This window comes from Halichoerus grypus, chromosome 6 (genome assembly GCF_964656455.1).
Source record: "Halichoerus grypus chromosome 6, mHalGry1.hap1.1, whole genome shotgun sequence".
NCBI classification, from domain to species: domain Eukaryota; kingdom Metazoa; phylum Chordata; class Mammalia; order Carnivora; family Phocidae; genus Halichoerus; species Halichoerus grypus.
In genome coordinates, this window is record NC_135717.1 from 14,358,366 (window position 1) to 14,379,348 (window position 20,983).

Genomic DNA, 20,983 nt, shown 5'->3' on the forward strand with positions numbered 1-20,983 from the left:
GACAAAATCCAGCCCTCAGTCCTCTTGAAAAGCTGCGTGCCCTGGCAGTGGCCCAGATTTCACAGAGAAAAAAGCCGACGACCTGAGGAGAAGTCATCTCTTGATTATTCATGGCGAAGTTGAGGAGGAGGGAAGGAAAGGGAAAGCCAGGATCTGTGAAAGCCACAGGTGATCCCCAAACTTCCTTTGGTTAGTAATGTCAGCCTCTCTAAGAGTTATCCTAAACTAGGGACTTCCTGCCCCGTCCTCATGGCCTCTGCTCAGCGAGGCCTTCAGTCCCTCCTGCCGATGACGAAGCCCAGGGACCGACCTACTCAACAAAAACACAAGTGCAAACCCACCCCCAAATCAATGCACCACTTCCCTGATGTCTCCGGGGAGTGGACTCCCCAGGGTGCTGGGAGCCTGGGGCCCCGCCAAACACGCCAGCAGAGCTTTGGTCCTTCTTTCTGGTCACCTCGCTTTGGAGGCAGTCAGGGCTCTACGGCCTCCTGCATCCTGCGTCTGAATGTCCTCTGGCCAACAGAAGGCCAGGAGATCCGAGGGTCCTGCTCTCCTCTCCTGCCACCAGCCTCTGTCCAGACTGCAGTGAGCACCCGCTGGCCCTAAGGAGCCAGGCTCCGCCATGCGCTCCTGCCTCCTATAACACCCCCGGCCTCCCCTGCGGACCTGGCCCAGCACCCTCCGCGGCTCTACCCCTGGCTCATGTAAACAAGCCAGTCTTTCAGATAAGCAAGCAATCAAACCAGACGAGAGCAGGAAAAGCTATCAGACGACCCCATCCTCCACTTCCCTCAACTCCTGCCAACTCAGAAGCAAGTGTGGCTTCGTTGGCCCAGAGCTGAATTTCCCCACCTTCTTCTTGTGAGTAACGGCCGTGAGGCTCCCATCTGTGCACAGACACAGCATGCTGGTCAGACCATTCCACTTAAAAGCGAATATGTGGGCCGTCTGGGGAAATTCTGACTTCTCTATTGTTGAAAGCAAATTTCGACTTCATGCTTTAAAACGGTGTTACAAGGAGGGGGCGCCTGGGTGGCTCAGTCGTTGGGTGTCTGCCTTCGGCTCGGTTCATGGTCCTGGGGTCCTGGGATCGAGCCCCGCATCGGGCTCCCTGCACCGCGGGAAGCCTGCTTCTCCCTCTCCCACTCCGCCCCGCCCCCGCCCCACCGCTTGTGTTCCCCTCTCGCTGTTTCTCTCTCTGTCAAATATATAAATAAAATCTTTTTAAAAAATAAATAAATAAATAAATAAATAAATAAAATAAAATAAAATAAAATAAAATAAAATTGTGTTACAAGGAGCCTAACATTCCAGAATACTAGGGAAAACGGATTCTGGCTCAGCCTCAGCAGATGGGGCACCTAGGCAAACATCTGGCTGGATCAACCTAATTCTCTGTTCCAGAAGAAATAAATTCCTTCTTCCTCATTTTAATGTGGTTGCTTAATCAGGGGCTTAGCTGACCAATGAGGATACAACAGGGCACTGTCCCAGGATGAATACAGCCATGGTGTACCCAGGTTTGTTCTCATCCCTAACCCTGCCCTGAACACCCAGGGCTACACTGTGTTACAAAGGAACAGAGGCAATTAAAATAATTGCTGTCCGTTCCCACCTAGACACGGCTTCCAGATGATTCTGCTCTGGGCAGGATTCAAAGCACCACAGCCCCAGGTCAAGAGCGGGGCTTTCCAGCCCTCGCCTCCCCTACAGCTGGGCCCCACGGAAATGACAATGTGGAAACATGACAACGCCACGGATGATAAAGATTCCATAAACTAGAAAACACATTTTGGTAGCTGAAGGCCAGCCCCAAGGTCAGCCTACGAAGAAACCAAGACATTCACCAGCGATTTCTCAGGCTACCGGCTCGGTCCCGCACGAAGACGTCATTCGTGCGGACCTGTCCCTGAGCTCTCTCCCGTCGCACCACGGTTAGACTTGGGCCACAACGGGCGGGTGGTCAGAGCCTGGTGCATTCACCTTAGAGGCACAACAGCCTCGAAGGCCTCCGTGGAGTGGCTAACCTCCCAGACGGGGCGGGCCCCTTACCGTCTAGCTCCTCCACGGAGATGTTCGCAAGCTGCTCGCTGTCGCTGCCGGCAGACAGGGATCGGTTCAGGTAATTCCCCTTGTACAACAAGCCAGCGGTCACATGGTGGAAAGGCATCTTTTCCCTGTTCACAAGACAAGCGGGAGTGGGGAGAGAAAAGACATTATCATTCATTCCTTCTGTCCTTCCGGAGAGGGCCACCTTGGTTCCCAGATGGCCGGTGTCATTTTTAATGTAACAATCACATTTCTAGAGGGAAAGTCAGAAAATGCCAGGGTCCTCATGGTCTGAACAGTCCCCAAATGCTCTCAGGTTCTATCACCTTCTTCGCTTTGCACCTGACTTCATTTTACCGACTCAATCGTGAATCTTGCAGACTGTGGGAGACCCGTGTCATCAGCAAGTCCTTTCCATGCAAAAAGGAATCCTCTCTGCTCCTTTCCTGGGCCCGACAAACTCTTTTCTCAGTACTCATCAGGAATGCACATCCCAGAAATGTTGGGCTCCCCGGGGACCACTGGGCGTCTTAGCAGTGACCGAGCGGAGATCCAAGTGTTCCACTTTTCCCGGGTAAAGCAGATGACCCACTCACACAGCACTTGAATCAGGTAGGAAATGGCAGGCCCTAAGTTAATACACATACAGCCTTCTGCACCTCAGAGAAGCAGCCCCCAGGCCTGACTGGGATGCAGACACCAGCTAGCGGGGCCGGCTTACGAGCACACCCCTCTGAGACACCACTCACACCACCTGCCCTGCTATAAAGGTGAGCGGCACCTCACCTGCCCCAGAACAAAGCAGCTCCCAGCAGCCTCACAGGGAATCAAAGCATCCCTGAGACCAGACCAACAAACCCTCCAGGCAAAGCTCCTCCGTCCAGACGCTGGCCCACAGTGTGATGCAGGCTAAGGGAAGAGGGAGGAAAGAGAGTTGGTAAGGAGATGGAAAGAGCAAGCACAGCAGAGCTAAAGACAAGGCAGAACGGTGGGCTCCTCCACAGCAGGGAGAACATGACTCTGTGACAGTGAGTGAGCTGCTGAGCATGTCAGGAAGCATGTTCTGCTTCCCCATCTGGAAACGGGGCTAAGAGGACTGATCAACCTTTGAGTGGAATTAGGGAATAGGTAGGAAATATGGGGAGTCAATTACAGGCTGTGGGTAGAGAAAACCTCTTAACAGAGCTCCAGGAAGGTGGACCGGGCGGCACCAGAAGGGGTAATCTCCCCACCACTGGGGGCATTCAAGCAGAGGTGAGGGCCTCCCTGCTAGGATTCTGTGGGAGAGAAACAACCCCTGAGCTCTCTCCCCACACACCCCTCATTCTCCACATAAGTTACTTGTAGAGTGCTGTTTCTTATCAAGTTTGCATCTGTACGGTAAGTGGGGGCAGCCCCAATGGCCCCTCCAGGTACTGAGGGGCTGAGTTACAAGGTATAAATTACAGGAAGACAGCCAGTCTCCGAGGATGACCGTTCAGGACACCCAAACCTTGCTGTCCCTCAAACCACATTCATGATAGCAACTGTCCTAATCGTGGGATGTTGGAGCCGGCAGGCACTGGGGGTGGGCATGGCGGGGGGAGGGGGGGCTCCTGCCTTCTTTTCCCTGGGACACCACTGAGTGACAAGCCCTGCAGGACCCCGCCTGCCCTCTCTCCCTCTAACCTAGAGCACACACCAGCATGTCCCTACTTGGGCTGAGAGCCCCTGACTTACAAACCAACCGAGACTCCTAAAAGTTACAGGGCTTCATCCAGAACACAAAGCCAGTTAGTAGAGGAATCAGGTCTAGAACACAAGCCTCCTGAGTGCTATTTCGACGAAGCAGCCTCAGCTAAGCACCAGACATTTCCACCGGATGTCAAACTCTCATTTCAAACTCAAGATGTCTAAAAATGAATTAATTATCTTCCTAAAAAATAGGCCACACTTCCTGATTTCTCTATTTCTATCAAAGGTACTTTTCACTCATCATAACAACTGGGACATCTCTCATGAATGTTCTGGGCCCCAAAAAGTAAAACAGACACATGGCTGAGGCAAGAGCCAGCAACAGGCTCCAAACCACCCTTACCCCTCCCCGGCGAACAAAACGGACATCCATGGGCCCATCACAGACGGCAGGATGTTAGTAACGAAGTACGTCTGCGCTGGCCAATTCATATGGGGAATATCTTCAGCTGATTATAAGTCAGCCTTACCCTCCCCCAGCTGCATCTATCTTTACACATAAAATAAAATACAAGAATCTTTTTCTGGACAAACACTTCAATTACCATCTCCTCTTTTCACCAACTTCATTTTCAGGCCAAACATGTTTAAAAGTGAGAATCAGACGTATGAATTAGGACCACCCTCCCTTTTCCTGGGGCCGATCCTGATTTGGGGGGTCCTGGGCTGTGTTTATTTCACAACACTGGCGAATGCCTCCTGTGTGGCTTCAGCTTCCCTCCCAGCACCCACCACTGGACCGGTCTGCCTCATCAGCTGTTCTTTTAAACAATGTTTCAGTCCTATAAACATGGGAAGACACTAATTTCACCACCTGGGGATAAGGCCCCCTGAGGTCAGCGCACGCACGTGCAGAAAGCCTCCCCTTCCCTGGTCGTGGCTCATCATTCTAGTTTCTCCTCGAATTTTATAAACATCTTCCCATTATCAACCTTTCACCTGGTTGTCTGATGCTCTCACGGTGCCACACAAATTTTTATAGCCGCAGTAACAAGGTTATACTCGATCGAACATATCCAAGCCACAACCTAGTTAAGCCACAGGATAAATGTCGAGTACTTTGCAGAGAAAACTGGCCACAACTGAAACCCTTTGACATACCAACATAATTTGCTTCTGGAAAAGGCAGCTTACAAAATTAGGGACACATTCAGTGCATTCAGTCTGCACCCAAAACGCTCCACGCCTAGTGGGAAAGGAAACGGGCAAGCGAACCATACGCATGGATAAATGAAGTCATGTTCAAGAAAGGGAAGAACATCATCCCAAGTAAGCTAAAAACAGCCACTGCAATTAAGGGCTGAATTTCACTCCAAGCCACCTGGGGAAACCCAAGCTTTAAGATTCTCTCTTCCGCTAGGGAAAGGAAACACACAAGTTCATCAGCAAAGATAAACACGATCCCGAACTGAAACTTAAAGATGGGTCCTTCTAGGGAGGAAAATGAACAAAATACATTTTTTTTCCAAAGGCAATTTTACTCATTGAGAGATATTATTTATGATTGTTTATCATGTGAATTTTTTTTTTTTTTTTGTATTTTCTGTAAGGCAGTGCAGTTTCATGGTAAAGAATCGGAACTTTCTGGTCAAAACCGGTGTTAGACTGAAATTCTAGCTCTTACCCTTATTAGCCAATGTGGGTAAGTTACTTAACCTCTGTCAGCAACAATTTTCTCCTCTTCAAAAATTTTGATACACATTGAACAGTATTTTTGTAAATATGAAATAAGATAACTTATAGAAAGCACTAGATTTAGTGCCAGGCATACTCTCAATAATACCATCACTAATATTTGCTAAAGATTATATGAAGCAGGATGCAGGGCAAAGAGACCATGGATTCACTGGGTTGAAGATAAAACACACTGGGTTACTTTTTATTTTTAAGATCTTATTTATTTAGGGGCGCCTGGATGGCTCAGTCGGTTAAGCGTCTGCCTTCAGCTCAGGTCACGATCCCAGGGTCCTGGGATCGAGCCCCACATCGGGCTCCCTGCTCAGCGGGAAGCCTGCTTCTCCCTCTCCCTCTGTGATCTCTCACTTTCGCTCTCTCAAATAAATAAATAAAAGATTTTATTTATTTATTTGAGATTGAGAGAGAGAGAGCATGAGCAGGGGGAGCAGCTGAGGGAGAGGGAGAAGCAGACTTCTCCCAGTGCCACATGCTGTCAGCAAGCAGCTCATTCCATCGGGAGGAAGGAGCTCTTTGAATGGAAAGCACCAGAACTGAAGAGGAGTCTGTTTCCTGGGCACCAGGGAGACCGGCTTCAGGGTCACCTCAAGGACAAGGTATCAGGAGGCTAAAACAAAAGGCGGGGGGGAATGGGTGAAACAGGTGAAGGGGATTAAAAGTACACTTATCTTTTTTTTTATTTAATTTCTTTTTTGAGAGAGAGAGAATGAGGCAGGTGGGGGGTGGGGGTGGAAGGGGCAGAGGAAGAAGAATCTTAGGCAGGCTCCACACTGAGCCCGACATGGGGCTCAATCCTGAGATCATGACCTGAGCTGAAACCAGGAGTCAGACCCTTAACCGACTGAGCCCCCCAGACGCCCCAAGAGCACACTTATCTCAATGAGCACTGAGTAATGCGTAGGGTTGTTGAATCACTATATTGCACACCTGAAACCAAAGGACACTATATGTTAACTATACTAGAAATAACATTTAAGATAATACACAAATGATCAAATAAATAACGAAAGGGGTGGCTCCTGTGTTTTTAGGGTAAAGGAACTGGCATGTTTCCTGGCAGAGTAATAAACAGAAGACCCCCCCACTCACATTTACTTGATGCCCTTCCGAGATGGTTAATTTTCCATGTCAGCTCGACTGGGCCACAGGGTGCCCACGTATTTGCTTAAACATTTTTCTGGGTGTGTCCGTGAGAGTGTTTCTGAACAAATGTGAGATTCACATTTGATTCAGTAGCCTCAGGAAAGCACAGTGCCCTCCCCGAGGTGGATGGGCCTCATCCAATCTGCGGGAGGCCTGAAGAGAACAAAGAAGCAGAAGGAGAAATCCTTCTCTCTGCCTAACTGCAAAGCTGAGACACCATCTTCTCCCGCCTTGGGACCCGCACTCAGCCTGGAGCTGAGGCCACTGGCTCTCCTGGATCTCCGGCTTGCCAGCTGCACATCAGGGGACCTCTCAGCCTCCCTAACTGTGTGAGCCAATTCCTTATAATAAATCTCTCTCTCTATGTTTCTCTGGAGAACCCAGACTAATACACCTTCCTTTTTTTTTTTGGTCTACAAGAGCAAAGATTCAGGCACACTGCTGTAGGCTGATACTATTTTTCTGGACAAACACTGTACCAAAATGTAATTCTGCCGGGCCTCTAAAGCAGTGCTCCTCAAAGTGTGGTCCATGGACCACGGCCAGCTGAACACTGCTCGTTGCTGCTCTGCAATGAGATAAAGACTGGATTTGAAAGAAAGCATAGAAATTTTTATAGCAATGTATAGCCTTGTCCCAACATGTAAGCATGTGACCAGTTGACTTCATGTTTGAACTAATCCTTCCCCACAAATAGTTTGAGAAGCACTACTCTAAAGTCCTTTATTTAGGCTGCATACGTTTCTGGTAATGGACCACAGAGAGAGGGGGGGAAAAAAATCTAGAGAAATGCATTTTAACCTCTGTCTGAAACTTTTTCAAATAACTTAAGGTTTTTTAAAAGTCTTCGATGGACTTTAGAAAGGGGGTACAAGACCTCAGTAGAAGTTTGTGCTCTCTGCGGGTACCCGGGGTGTGCCTAGAATCTATTGCGGACTTCACAGAGGTTCCTGTCCTCTAATTACCAGACATACGAGAGGCAATGTTGACCTTGCATTCTAAAAGTTAGAGAGCCTAGCCAGCCCCGATAGGGCCCTTGCCAAATTCCCCTAAAAATACCCATGAAGGCACATGAAAATAGTGATACTCCCCATAGCACCAATGTCAGGGTGTGGAATAAGCTTCCACTAAGTCAGCACAGTTAGGATCAGAATGACAATCAGTGATGTAATGTATGGTGATTAACATAACAATAAAAAACTAAGGAAAAAATGAAAAATACAATACCGCTGGTTTGAAAAAAAAAAAAAAAAGAATGACAATCAGTGGCATGCCCACACTTTGAGAGACTAAATGACAAAGTCAGATGGGAAATGGATAAGAAAAGATTTTTATCTACCCCCATTCTCTTCTATTCTAGGGACTCGGGAATGGTCAACCATGACCTCAGGCTATCACCCTTCAGACTATGTTGGGAAGCACTTTTTTTTTTTTTTTTTTTTTATTATTATTTTTTTATTATGTTACGGTAATCACCATACATGACATCATTAGTTTTTTTAAAAGCAGCCAGGGTCAAATCAAAACTGTCCTTAGGACCCCTTCCTCCAGCTACTCAGGGATTACACCTCCCAAAATGCAATGAGGCTAGAAATGGAAGGGTGTGGGTTGCAGGTGTCAGTGAGGACCCTAGAAGCAAAGAACTACGTGGGTTATGGTTTTTCATGCCTTACTTTTGATGAAGGAAGAACTGCAGAGTATCTCAAACACCCCAGAAATGTCTCCTGTCCAAGAGCTAAGCATGTGACCAGTTGACTTCATGTTTGAACTAATCCTTCCCCACAAATAGTTTGAGAAGCACTACTCTAAGTAGTGCTTCTAAAGGAGACAAGAGCCCATCTTCCCCCAGCAAAGATGCTCCCCACGAATGCCAGCCAGACACCCAACGGGCATTTGCCTAAGCACTTATAAAACAATTGTGTTCCCTTGTGAAGATCCTGCAGGGGCAAGCCAATTGGCAAACAGAGTTTGGATAGAGCGCAAATCAGACATGAATGAGTAAGCAGGAAACAAGAAAGCAGGGTATGTATGAAATAAGAATGCAAATTCATTAGGAAATATCACAGTAAGGTGAGGAGAAATCACGTCAAAAAGACAAGACAATCTGCTGAGAGGCAAGCCGATCTGGAAAAGGGGCAGACCTTGCAAAACAAAGAAGAAACCCCAAAAATAATAGAATGGAAATCTACATTAATGGCAATAGGAGTATTTCAAACAAACAGAAAATTCTGCAAATAATATAATGCATGCATGGACCCGCCACTCAGATTGAACATTTTACCTTATTTGGTATAGATTTTTTTTAACAGAAATAATATATGACATTGATGCCCTGCCCACCTATTCTATTCCTCCACCGCCTTCCCTCCACTGTGAAATGCATCCTCCCCATCATGTTTTAAATGTTCCTACATTTGGGAGTAACTGTATAGAATATATTATAGTATTGCTGTATATATCTTTAAATTTACATAAATAATATCACACCACACATATGCTTTTACAACTTGCACATTTCACTCTACATTAAATTTTAGGGATTTATCCAAATCCATACACATACACCTAATTTATTTTTAACTGCTCCATAGTTTTCCACGGTATAAATATATTGCAATTTATTTATTCATTATCCAACTGACATAAAAGTATGCTGTAATGGGTGTGCCTGGTTGGCTCAGTCGGAGGAGCTGCAACTCTTGATTTCGGGGTCATAAGTTCAAGCCCCACATTGCATTTAAAGATTACTTAAATAAATAAAGCTGAAGAAAGAAAAAAAAAGCATGCAGGCACCAGGGTGGCGCAGTTGGTTAAGGGTGAGACTCTTGGTTTCAGCTCAGGTCCTGATCTCAGGGTCCTCACATCGAGCCCCAGAGAGGCTCGATCCATGAGATCAGAGCTCATCTCGGAGTCTGCTTGAGATTCTCTCTCTCTCTGCCCCTCCCCGCTCTCTAAATAAATAAATTAAATCTTTTAAAAAAGAGAGAGAGCGCAAGCAGAAGGAGCAACAGAAGGAGAAGGAGAAGCAGGCTGAGCAGGGAGCCTGATGCAGGACCTGAGCCGGTCCCAGGACCCCGGGATCATGACCTGAGCTGAAGGCAGACGCTTAACCAACTGAGCCGCCCAGGTGCCCCTAAATAAATCTTTTTTTAAAAGTACGCTACAATGAGATCTGCAGGCATTTCTCTAGCCTATATACCTAAATAAAATATTACACAGTTTTGCCAAACTGCTCTCCAAAATGGCTGAGTTAGTTTTCTATTGCTACAAAACAAATTACCCCTGAAATCAGTGGCTTAGAACAACAAATATTTACTATCTCACCCACGATTCCTGTGGGTCAGGAATCAAAAGTTGCTTGGCTGGATGGTTCCGGCTCAGGAGATCTCATGAGTTTGCAGTCAAGACATTGACCAGGGCTACCACCATCAGAAGGCGTGACTGAGTCTGCAGGATCCACTTCCAAGATGGCTTATTCACACAGCTATTCACGAAAGTCTCACTTCCTTGTGGTCCCTGCCATATGGCTGCTAAAGTGTTCTTATGACATGGGAGCTGGCTTCCCCCAGACAAGTGATCCAAGAGACAGGAGATTTGATGACCTGGTCTTGGAAATCACACGCCATCACCTTCACCATACTCAGTTCATTGGAAGCAAGTGGTTAAGTACAGCCTACACTCACAGAAGGAGGAATCAGGCTCCACCTTTTGAAAGATGGAGTACCAAAGAATATGTGGATGTATTTTAAAACCATCCTCATGGTTGTGGCAATTTAGAGACCCATTGTTCGTCTAAGAGCGCGTTTATTTCCCCCATAGCCTTGCCAACATTTGGTATTATCAGACTGTTTCATTTTTCTTAACAGGATTTCCTTGATTGCCAATTTAGGCATCTTTTTATAGGACTTTTGGCCATTCTGGGTTCCTCTTCTGTAGATTTGCTTTTCATTTTTATCTATTGGGTTTTTTATCATTTTTGGATTGCCTTGTTCTTCCGTGTTATCATTGTCCAGTATTTCAGGTGGACCTTACTTTCAAGCCCCAAGTTATCAGTCATCGTTGCTGTTATTGTACCGGCTTCCAGCCAAAGCTTTTCTAGATTCTTCCACACGTTCGCCAATTACTCTGCACACCATTATACAGTATTTCCACATATTTCCACATACACCATTTCCACAGATGCCACTAAGTTAACCACAAATCACAGATAACAAGAAAATGCAGTCACATAATTAGGAAGTGATGAGTTTTTACTATTTATTACCTTTGTTTTTTTGTCAGTTGATCCTTCATTTAAGAAGGTAAGTTTATGTTTCATTTATCATTCATTTAAGAATGGCTATGTTTAATAACTGGCTTATAAAATTCCTGAAAACTTAACTAATGCCTTTCACAAGCTGGTATGGGCTGCACTGGATGAAAACCTTTTTCCTGACCACTTCCAGTTGTTTCTATAGGAAAGAAAAGGCAATGGAAACATGACATTTTCCTGCAACAATATTCCACTGTCCACTCTCCAGCTTCCTGGCTGTGAAGAAGTGGTTGTGGTGATGGTGGCTCTTAGATCCTTGGATCACAGCTTCAGGGGTCCACTCTCCAGTTTTCGGAGGGGTCAAGAGAAAGTTTTAGGAACAGGAAGGCTACTCCAATGGCAGTCTCAGTAGTAGTAACTCTCCTAGAAGGCCAGTTCTGAATTATTCCGGGAGTCATTCTGGAGACCCACCTAAAATCCAGGCCTTTAGCCCTTCAACAAGTCGTAAGCATCAAATCCCCTTCCTTTTTAAAATACCCAGAGTGCTTACTGGTCCTTGAGCTAAATCTTAACTGTTACATTATTGTATCTTCCACATTTCTTAAATTCTTCTTTTTTAAATTTTCATAGTTTTATTTATTTTTTTTTTAAAGATTTTATTTATTTATTTGAGAGAGAGAATGAGAGACAGAGAGCATGAGAAGGAGGAGGGTCAGAGGGAGAAGCAGACCCCCCGCCAAGCAGGGAGCCCGATGCGGGACTCGATCCCAGGACTCCAGGATCATGACCTGAGCCGAAGGCAGTCGCTTAACCAACTGAGCCACCCAGGCGCCCTAAATTTTCATAGTTTTAACTCTGTGTATCTTATAAACAGTTTCCTCAAAATTAAATTCCCCAATTCTCTTTTCAGTTGTAACTTAACTCATGGTTTTAACCTGTCCGCTGACTTTTTCATCTAAATGACTATGTTTTCCATTTTCGGCAGTTTAATTTGGTCCCTTTCTAAATCCTCCCCTCATTTTTCACTGAGTATGAATCTTGGATTATAATTTTTATTCTTTTACCTTTCATCCTACCACTTTTTCACAATTTTCTTTCAGGTGTACAATGTGTCATTCTATCACCTCAATTTCTTTTTTTTTTTTTAAGATTGTATTTATTTATTTGACAGAGAGAGACACAGCGAGAGAGGGAACACAAGCAGGGGGAGTGGGAGAGGAGAAGCAGGCTTCCCGCCGAGCAGGGAGCCCAATGCGGGGCTCGATCCCAGGACCCTGGGATCATGACCTGAGCCGAAGGCAGACGCCTAACGACTGAGCCACCCAGGCGCCCCTATCATCTCAATTTCCTAAGGCACCAATCCTCCTCTTTGTACTTCTTGGACTTTTTCTAGCGGTAAACTGTTTCCCGGTGTGGTCCACCACTTTCTGTGGGTAGGAACTCCAGCAGCATCTTCAGCAGGTGCTGCTCACGCCTTTGGAGCTGCACGTGCTCCGAGAGCCGGACCCACAGCACAGGTGCCAAAGGCAGTCCATCAGTTGAGGACCACTTTGCACCTTCATTCTTGGCTTGGAATGCCTGCACCAATGGGTAGTATAAATTCGGACTGCCCTTCCCTGAACTCCCAGTCTGGAGTTCTGATTTATCACTGGAGGCTTTATAGCAATTGTCTGGGCAGAACTAAACACCCCCGGGGGCGCCTGGGTGGCTCAGTCGTTAGGCGTCTGCCTTCGGCTCAGGTCATGATCCCAGGGTCCTGGGATCGAGCCCCGCATCGGGCTCCCTGCTCCGCGGGAAGCCTGCTTCTCCCTCTCCCACTCCCCCTGCTTGTGTTCCCTCTCTCGCTGTCTCTCTCTGTCAAATAAATAAAATATTTAAAAATAAATAAAAATAATAAAAAAATAAAACCGTGGGCTACATAAGTGGTTAGAAGGCTGAAGAACCCAACAGAGCATGGTTAGCAGAGATTCGGAACAACAGAAATTGATTCCCACCCCTAGTCTGGAGGGACACATAGAGAAGGCAGAATTACCAGAACTTCAGAGTTGGGGTGGTAGCTCTCAAAGGGGAAAGAACTATGGTAGAGGCTGCTCAGCAGGAACTGGGGCCACGGAAGGAGGGGCTCTCCTCTGTCAAGATCCAGGGCAGGAACCACTGAAGAGAGAGAGAGCCACTGCTGGAGACATCTGTCAAAGGAGCTAGAGGTAGGGAGAAATACCAGAGCCTCTGTCTTTAGCCCCACCTTCTCATCTCCTGCTGGCACCTCCCTTTGGCCAGGAAGTCTAGAAAAGTAGTTTGCAGGGATCAGTCCCTACAACGCAGGGCAGAGCCGGGGAAGGGGCAGGGACAGTTGAAGCAAGCAGGCAAACATATTTATATTTTTTTCTATTTTATCCAGCATTCTGTGTTTACACATGAAAACAATCGACATTAGCTTAGTGAGGACACTTACAAAACTAGGTATCCTGGTGGCATTTTGAATTTCAAAGATGAGGAAAAGTACTCTGAGCATCCAGGTAGAAAATACAGGCTACTCACAAAAGAACAAAATAAGACTCAGCTTCCTTCAGAACAAGAAGCAGCCAGAATAATGACACAATCTCCATCACCTGCTGCCTTTAAAGGGCCATTTAAAGTAAAATGAGTGGGTGCACCTGGGTGGTTCAGTCGGTTAAGCATCTGCCTTCAGCTCAGGTCATGATCCCAGGGTCCTGGAATCCAGCTCTGTGCCAGGCTCCTTGCCCTCCCTCCCCCTCTGTCCTGCTCTTGTTCTCTTTCTCTCCTCAAATAAATGAATAAAATCTTAAAAAAAAAAAAAAAGTAAAATAAGTAGAGAAGTTTACAAATTAAATTATGGGAAGTGGGGGCGTCTGGGTGGCTCAGTCAGTTAAGCGTCTGCCTTCAGCTCAGGTCATGATCCCAGAGTCCTGGGATCAAGTCCTGAATAGGGGTCCCTGCTCAGTGGGGAGCCTGCTTTGCCCTCTCCCTCTGCCCACTCATGCTCTCTCTCCATCACTCTCTCTCTCTCTCAAATAAATAAATAAGATCTTTTTTAAAAATCATGGGAAATGATATTAAGGCAAATGTAAAAAAAGAAAGTTCCAACTTCAAAACAATTCAAAACAAAAAGCATTGAAAGTATAAAGTCATTTTATGTTTAAAAGGGTAAAATTCAAAATAAGAGTCCCAAACCTCTATGCATCATATATTAGAAAGTAAAGATAACTTAGGGGCGCCTGGGTGGCTCAGTCGTTAAGCGTCTGCCTTCGGCTCAGGTCGTGATCCCAGGGTCCTGGGATCGAGCCCCTCATCGGGCTCCCTGCTCGGCGGGAAGCCTGCTTCTCCCTCTCCCACTCCCCCTGCTTGTGTTCCCTCTCTCGCTGTGTCTCTCTCTGTCAAATAAATAAATAAAATCTTTATAAAAAAAAAAAAAGAAAGTAAAGATAACTTATAAAGAAAAATTCATTTTAAAAAATTGGTGAAGACTTTAAGTACACCCTCTAAGCCTTTGACAAATTACCTGGACAACAAAAAAAAAAGAGGATATGAATAATGTAGACATTTTCCTATGAAGGCTGATTTAACATGTGAGCATGCATGTGTGTGCCCACGTGGGCATATCCATTCCCCCAGAGATCACTTTCCAGATTTCTATGAACATTTACAAAAATTTATCAAATATAAGACCAAAAAGCAAACTTTAGTAAAGGTACTCAGAAGCAGGTCTGGCACAGTTGAATATAAATGGAAACAAGAATAAAAGTCAATATTTTAATAGCTAAAAGTGACACTTTGTCCAGCTTTCTTGAGATATGCTTGACATATAACACTGCGTAAGTTTAAGGTGCACAATGTGTCGATTTGATGCACTTATATATCCACAAAACAATTAACACCCTCACACCTCCACTGTGTCACATAATTACCATTTCTTTTTTGTGGTGAGAACAGCTACTCTCTTAGCAAACCTCAAATACACAATGCAATATTTTTTAAAAGATTAATTTACTTGAGAGAGAGAGAGTTGGGGGAGGGGCAAAGGGAGGGAGAGAGAATCCCAAGGAACGCGGAGCCCAAAGCAGGGTTCAATCTCACAACCCAGAGATCATGACCTGAGCCGAAATCAAGAGTTGGACATTCAACTGACTGAGCCACCCAGGCCCCCAAATGCAATATTATTCACTACAATCACCACACTCTACATTCAATCCCTAGAACTTATTAAAATTGAATTTGTTAATATATTCTCTTAAATACTTCTCAGATCAAAGTTTTTAAATTAAAATTACAGATCTAGGGGCACCTGGGTGGCTCAGTCATTAAGCATCTGCCTTCGGCTCAGGTCATGATCTCAGGGTCCTGGGATCGAGCCCCGCATTGGGCTCCCTGCTCGGCGGGAAGCCTGCTTCTCCCTCTCCCACTCCCCGTGCTTGTGTTCCCTCTCTCGCTGTCTCTCTCTTTCTGTCAAAATAACTAAATAAAATCTTAAATAAAATAAAATAAAACTACAGGTCTATCTTCAAAAAACAAAAATGGGAATAATTCATACAAAAAAGTATATGAGGTATATAGCAAAGTAACATTCAGATAAAATGTGAGGTATTTGCTTTCATGATTCCAAAGAGAAAGAATAAACAAGAAATAAGTCTTAAAGCTAACTTCTTAGAAAACCCCCAACAACAAAATAAAGTAAACAGAAATAATGAAAGAACTGAATTAGAAAACAGATAAAAGAGCTGGTTATTGAAACAAAAGCAATAAACGAGACAAATCTCTGACAAGTCTATTAAAACAAATAGAGAAAGCACGAATAGGAAACATTCTGAAATATGAGACTTCTATGTGCAACTAACTCTAGACTAATAAATTTAAAACACTGCTTAAATATATGATTTTTCTCTCAAAACACAGAAATTAGATTTTTTTATTGAAAGCAATGTGATTTAATACCATTCATGCTTATTGAAATTCTCGACATAACACTTTGTTAGGCAGTGATTTAAATATCTGGTTTTAGGTTGGGTGTATTTCCATACTTGATTTTAACATCTGCCATAACCAAAAATACACCTCAGAAAGAGACACAGATCCAAACTGAAGAAAAATGTCATTGGCAGTATTTACTCAATCACAGTATTCACATCCTACAAGCAATTCCATCCTACAAGCATACCAAGATTTTTGCCGATATTTGGCTGGGAAAGTTTGATCTTCCCTAATGTCAATGGATGATCTTGCAAACTGCAAGCGGTCCCATTTTTGTATTTTTAACAAATGGGTCTAAAAAACACTTGATCTCTTCATTTGGAAGATTCTTAAGTGGTTGACAAAATTCTGTTTCCAGATTTTTTAACTTTGCAGATCTGAGTTTATAGATAGCACACTCACATCTTTTTTTTTTTTTTTTTGCAACAAAATCACATCATGGTTGAAACATTTCCAAAACCATGATTTTCAAAATGCTCTTTCCATAGCATGAGTTTCCTTTGAAAAGAAGTCATTTCCTCAAACCTTTGTTAAAGTGTCATCTTTAAGTGTGTGGAGAGGACAACATCCTGCCATCTCAGAAAAGATCAGCAAATGTGGATCATTTGCCTGTTTATGACAGAGAGTGTGTGATGCTCCGTGTTTGACAACTCTTTTAAGAACTTTGCCCTGAAATAAGCCCCACACTTTCCTGTGGTACAAAAGCCATCTGTAGTCATTTTCCATTTCGTTTCAAAGATTTAGGTCAGGTTTCATTATTCATGAGAGTGGATACAGATCAACATTTTAAATAGCCTTTTTCATGTTTTTCAGAGGTTTCAGCCAACTTTTGTCCAATCTGATGGGCTTGACGGTGTTTTAATTTATAAAGTGCTGATGAAGGTCTCCTTTGGGGACCGCAGGAAATGCCATCTCAGCCATTGTCTTAAGGTCCACTTGGGCCAGCGTGATCAGCATGATCCAAAACCTGGAGCTTTTGGCATATATCTTGCCCCTTTTGGGTGTTAGTCTAATTAAAACTAATTTAATATAATTTATAAATTCCCGTAACCAGGTACTTGTGTCACAAGTCACTGGGAACAAGCGTATGAGGAAGTCAGTGGAAACAAGGTCAATATCCCCATGTATAGACACCCACCTGCCCTGAACACATCACCCCCATCACATCAGACCAGCAGGTAGATGAGCAACTGAGAGTGTCAGGGTCTCTCTACAGTGGACATTAGTGAAGTGTAATTTCTTCCTTCTCTTTTCTTCTTACATCCAAAGGAATACCATACACACCCTACTTTGAAAACCACTGCAGAGATATTGCCATTAAAATGAGGAAAAACACAACATGCCATCAGCTCTACTATTAAGTAACACTATCCTGGAAATTCTACTTAATGCTGTAAGAATGAATAAAACTAAGAGACTATTTAAGAGAAGACCAAGAAGAAAAATTAAGTGATCAAAACCTAAAATGAAATATATATAAATACGTAATCCATCTTTCATGGTCAAAGGACATTCAAAGTTGGCAGTGTAACTACAGAAATCACAAAGGAAAAGACTGAGAGCTTTGCCAATATAAAAATATGAACTTTTAAGCATTATCAACAGCATAAATAAAACTAAGAGACAAGCAGGGAGCACAAAAAGGACATGAAGAGATAAGTCACAAAACTGGAAAGACAAACAACTAATAAAATATATGGAAATCATGGCTGATCTCCTAAGTAACCAAAGAAATACAATTTTTACGCTATCTGTTTTTTCAATTTAGGAGGGTTTTGCTTGTGTGTTTGTTTTGTTTTTAAAGCATTTATTTATTTAGAGAGAGAGTGTGTGTGTGTGAGCAGGGCGAGAATGGGCCTTGAACCCAGGACCCTGAGATGATGACCTGAGCAGGAATCAAGAGTTGAACACTTAACCCACTGAGCCACCCAGGCGCCCGTTTTCTTTTTAACATATTGGTGAGAATATAATGAGCTGGGTACTTTGTAGCGACAGCTTGGAGAAAACAACTTGGCAATTATGTATCAAGAGTCCAAAGGATAGTTCTCAGCCTTTGATCCAACAACTCCATTGTTTGAAATCAATCCTGAGATATGGTCAAAGATTTGCACACCAAAAACACTGCATTGCGTTGTATTTAAAATGGACGAACACAGAAAAGAAAGGAAGAAAGAAATAAGAAGAAAAAATCTAAAAGTATAGAAATTGATAAGCAACACAGATTCATATCAGAGTATACTGCATATCAATGATACTTGTTAAAATTTTAAGGATATCAGAAATCTTTACAATATGGTGTTTTAACTCTAGAAAGCATTTCAAGTAATAAAACGGAACATACTTCTCTCTCCTAAAATCCTATTAAAACCATGGTATAGGAGAACAAAATGGAATATATTCATAAAAGCACAGAATATGGAGGAAAGGGACCATCATCATTAGTCCAAAAAAAATTGGCTAAATGATTTTGCCCATCTTGATGGACAAGGTTGAGCAGAGCAAGTCTGGCTGAAAATATGATAAGGGGAAGGCAGAGGTAGAGAGAGGCTCTGTCGAAAACCAAGAGCACCCCAAGCTGGCAGGTACTAAGAGCTAGAATGGACACAGGGTGGAACCAGGGTGGTGATTCAAGCCCTTTACTTGGAACAGCTCAGTGGGTCTCCCAGCCCAAGGAAAAGGTCCTCTTAAAGGAGTGAACTTCCTGAGGGTTGGGTGGGTGCCCCAGGGTAAGGCCCTCTTCCTCTGGTATTTGCATGGGGACAACTTGTTCACGCTTTTTGTGACTGTTAAACTGAATCCACGCCCCACCCCTGTAAAGGTCTGCAGCCATTCCTCACCTTTGGGGGGAAAGCTGGTATGGACGAGATAGGGAACCTGAAGGGACTCCCTTTTAGAAAGGCTCCATCTCTGCCATTTCTCTGCTAAGCCCCATTTACTCATGTTCTGCATTTCACCTTGCTTCTGAGTAAACCAAAGAAGCTATGTTCCTGCCCCAAGGGGGAAGCAAGAAAGTGAATCATTCTATGAGTTTCATTCTAGGCCCCCTTACACCTGGTAACATCCAAGAAGAATCAGTCCCGAGCTGGGACATGAGCTTCAAACAAACCTCGGTCACTACTGGTGTCCATACACCTATCTTCGGTGATTTATGGAATGACAACTCTTATTCACCTGACACTCACCTTGGATCACCCTACCCTGGATTCCTGAAGGAATACATACCCTGGACCCCTTTCCAATATAAACCCCCAACTCCAAGTGATGGGGAGACTCACCTCTCCTTTTCCGAGTCTCCCAGACACTCCATCTGCTACACTCTATCATTTACGCTATTCAGTAAACCCTGCTCTCACTTCCTCCCAGCTTGCATTTGATTTCTATCCTGTGCGAAGCCAAGGACCCTCATGGCTGGTCCTGCAGGGCCCCCTCGGGGTCCTTGGACCCCGCCTGCTATGCCATTAAGAGGAAACCTGACTCATACTGGCACTTCCATTCAGCAATGTCAGCAATGCCAATGGCCAAACAAGGACTGCCCGACCCTTGAAGATGATCAGCAGGGTAGCGAAGGTGACCCCAGAAATAAGAAGGATGATTCTGGAAAGAGAAGGCACCTTGGAAGAATTTTAACATAACAGGGCAGCGAAGGTGACCCCAGAAATAAGAAGGATGATTCTGGAAAGAGAAGGCACCTTGGAAGAATTTTAACATAACAGGGCAGCGAAGGTGACCCCAGAAATAAGAAGGATGATTCTGGAAAGAGAAGGCACCTTGGAAGAATTTTAACATAACACTTGAGAGAGACCCAAGAGGCTGCTTCGAAAAATGAGTAGTCTGAGATCAAGAACTCAGGGAAGTTAAAATTTTTACCAGAAAAAAGTAAAATTCAGTAGAACTACAGAGGAAAGTTATGGACACCACACAGAATATAGAAAAATAGAAAATTTCATTCATAAACAGTAAGGATTAATGCAAACAGTCACATCCACCTAATAAGCCTTTCAAGATGAGAGACCAGAAAACTTGAAGGAAAGGAAATAAGAGAAGAAAATTTCTGATGATATGAACCTTCGGACTGAAAAAGCCCATCGAGTAGCTCAAACCTCATAAATAGCCCAAAACCTCATAAAGTTTCAGAACACAAGGATAGAGAAAGCACTCTAAAGCTTCTAGAGCAAAGAACAGACAACTTCCTGATGAACGACGATCATATTGGCATGAGACACAGATCAGCATCATCGGATACCAGTTGACAACAGAGCAAGGAGCTTAAGTCTCGTGGGAAAAATGAACGGATACCCAGGCAACATCCAATCAAGACAAGCACTTAGAAAGTGTACGATTCATAGACACTTCCTAACAGAATCACTCAATGAATTATGTCAGCAAAACATACAAGGAATCCAAGAAGTGAGAGAATGGGTTCCAGCCCGGGCGTGAAATCTAACAAGAAGGTGTGCTCTCAGAAGACCACTGTGAGAGCAAATCAGATGCAAAATGCCCAAGGCAGGGCGAAAAGGCACCTGCACAGCGAACACAGGGCTGAAGCTGGATCAGCCCCTTAAGAAGCAGCAGCTACCTGGGTGGCTCAGTCGGTTAAGCGGCTGCCTTCGGCTCAGGTCATGATCCTGGGGTCCTGGGATCGAGCCCCGCGTCCGGCTCCCTGCTCGGCGGAGAGCCTGCTTCTCCCTCTCCCTCTGCCTGCCACTCTGCCTACATGTGCTCTCTCTCTATCTCTCTGTCAAATAAATAAATAAAATCTTAAAAAAAAAAAAAAGCAGCAGCAGCTAAATGTCGCTATCAAATGTTAAAGACAAGTAGAGTGGGCTCCCCTCTTCACTCCCCTCTCCCTTCGATTCTGAGGCTTTGTAAATATGTTTTTCTACAAATGGCACAAGATTAGTTTCTGCACAGAGTAATATTTATAATCATCATCATCATCATCATATCCTAAATGCTAACTATGTTCTTTTCGAATCTGCAACCGACAGCCGAATCACGGACATTTCAATTCCAGATAGAGAACAGAGCACACGTGTTGGACACCACGATCGTCTCATGGTACAACTGGCAGAGAAGGGGGAGAAAGAAATGTGAGGTGTGGTGTCCCTCATCTCTCCCGGT

General features: G+C 44.4%; 1 protein-coding gene across 3 annotated transcripts in view; it reads right to left on the bottom strand.

The window, feature by feature from the left end:
• CALN1 (calneuron 1) overlaps window positions 1–20,983 on the bottom strand; it is a 418,542-nt gene that overhangs the window by 373,306 nt on the left and 24,253 nt on the right. For all 3 annotated transcript variants that reach the window (XM_078074520.1, XM_078074519.1, XM_078074517.1), the window contains exon 2: window positions 2,056–2,180. In XM_078074520.1, coding sequence (XP_077930646.1) covers window positions 2,056–2,173 — 118 coding nt within the window. In that variant the 5' untranslated portion in view covers window positions 2,174–2,180. The remainder of the gene's footprint in view (window positions 1–2,055; window positions 2,181–20,983) is intronic.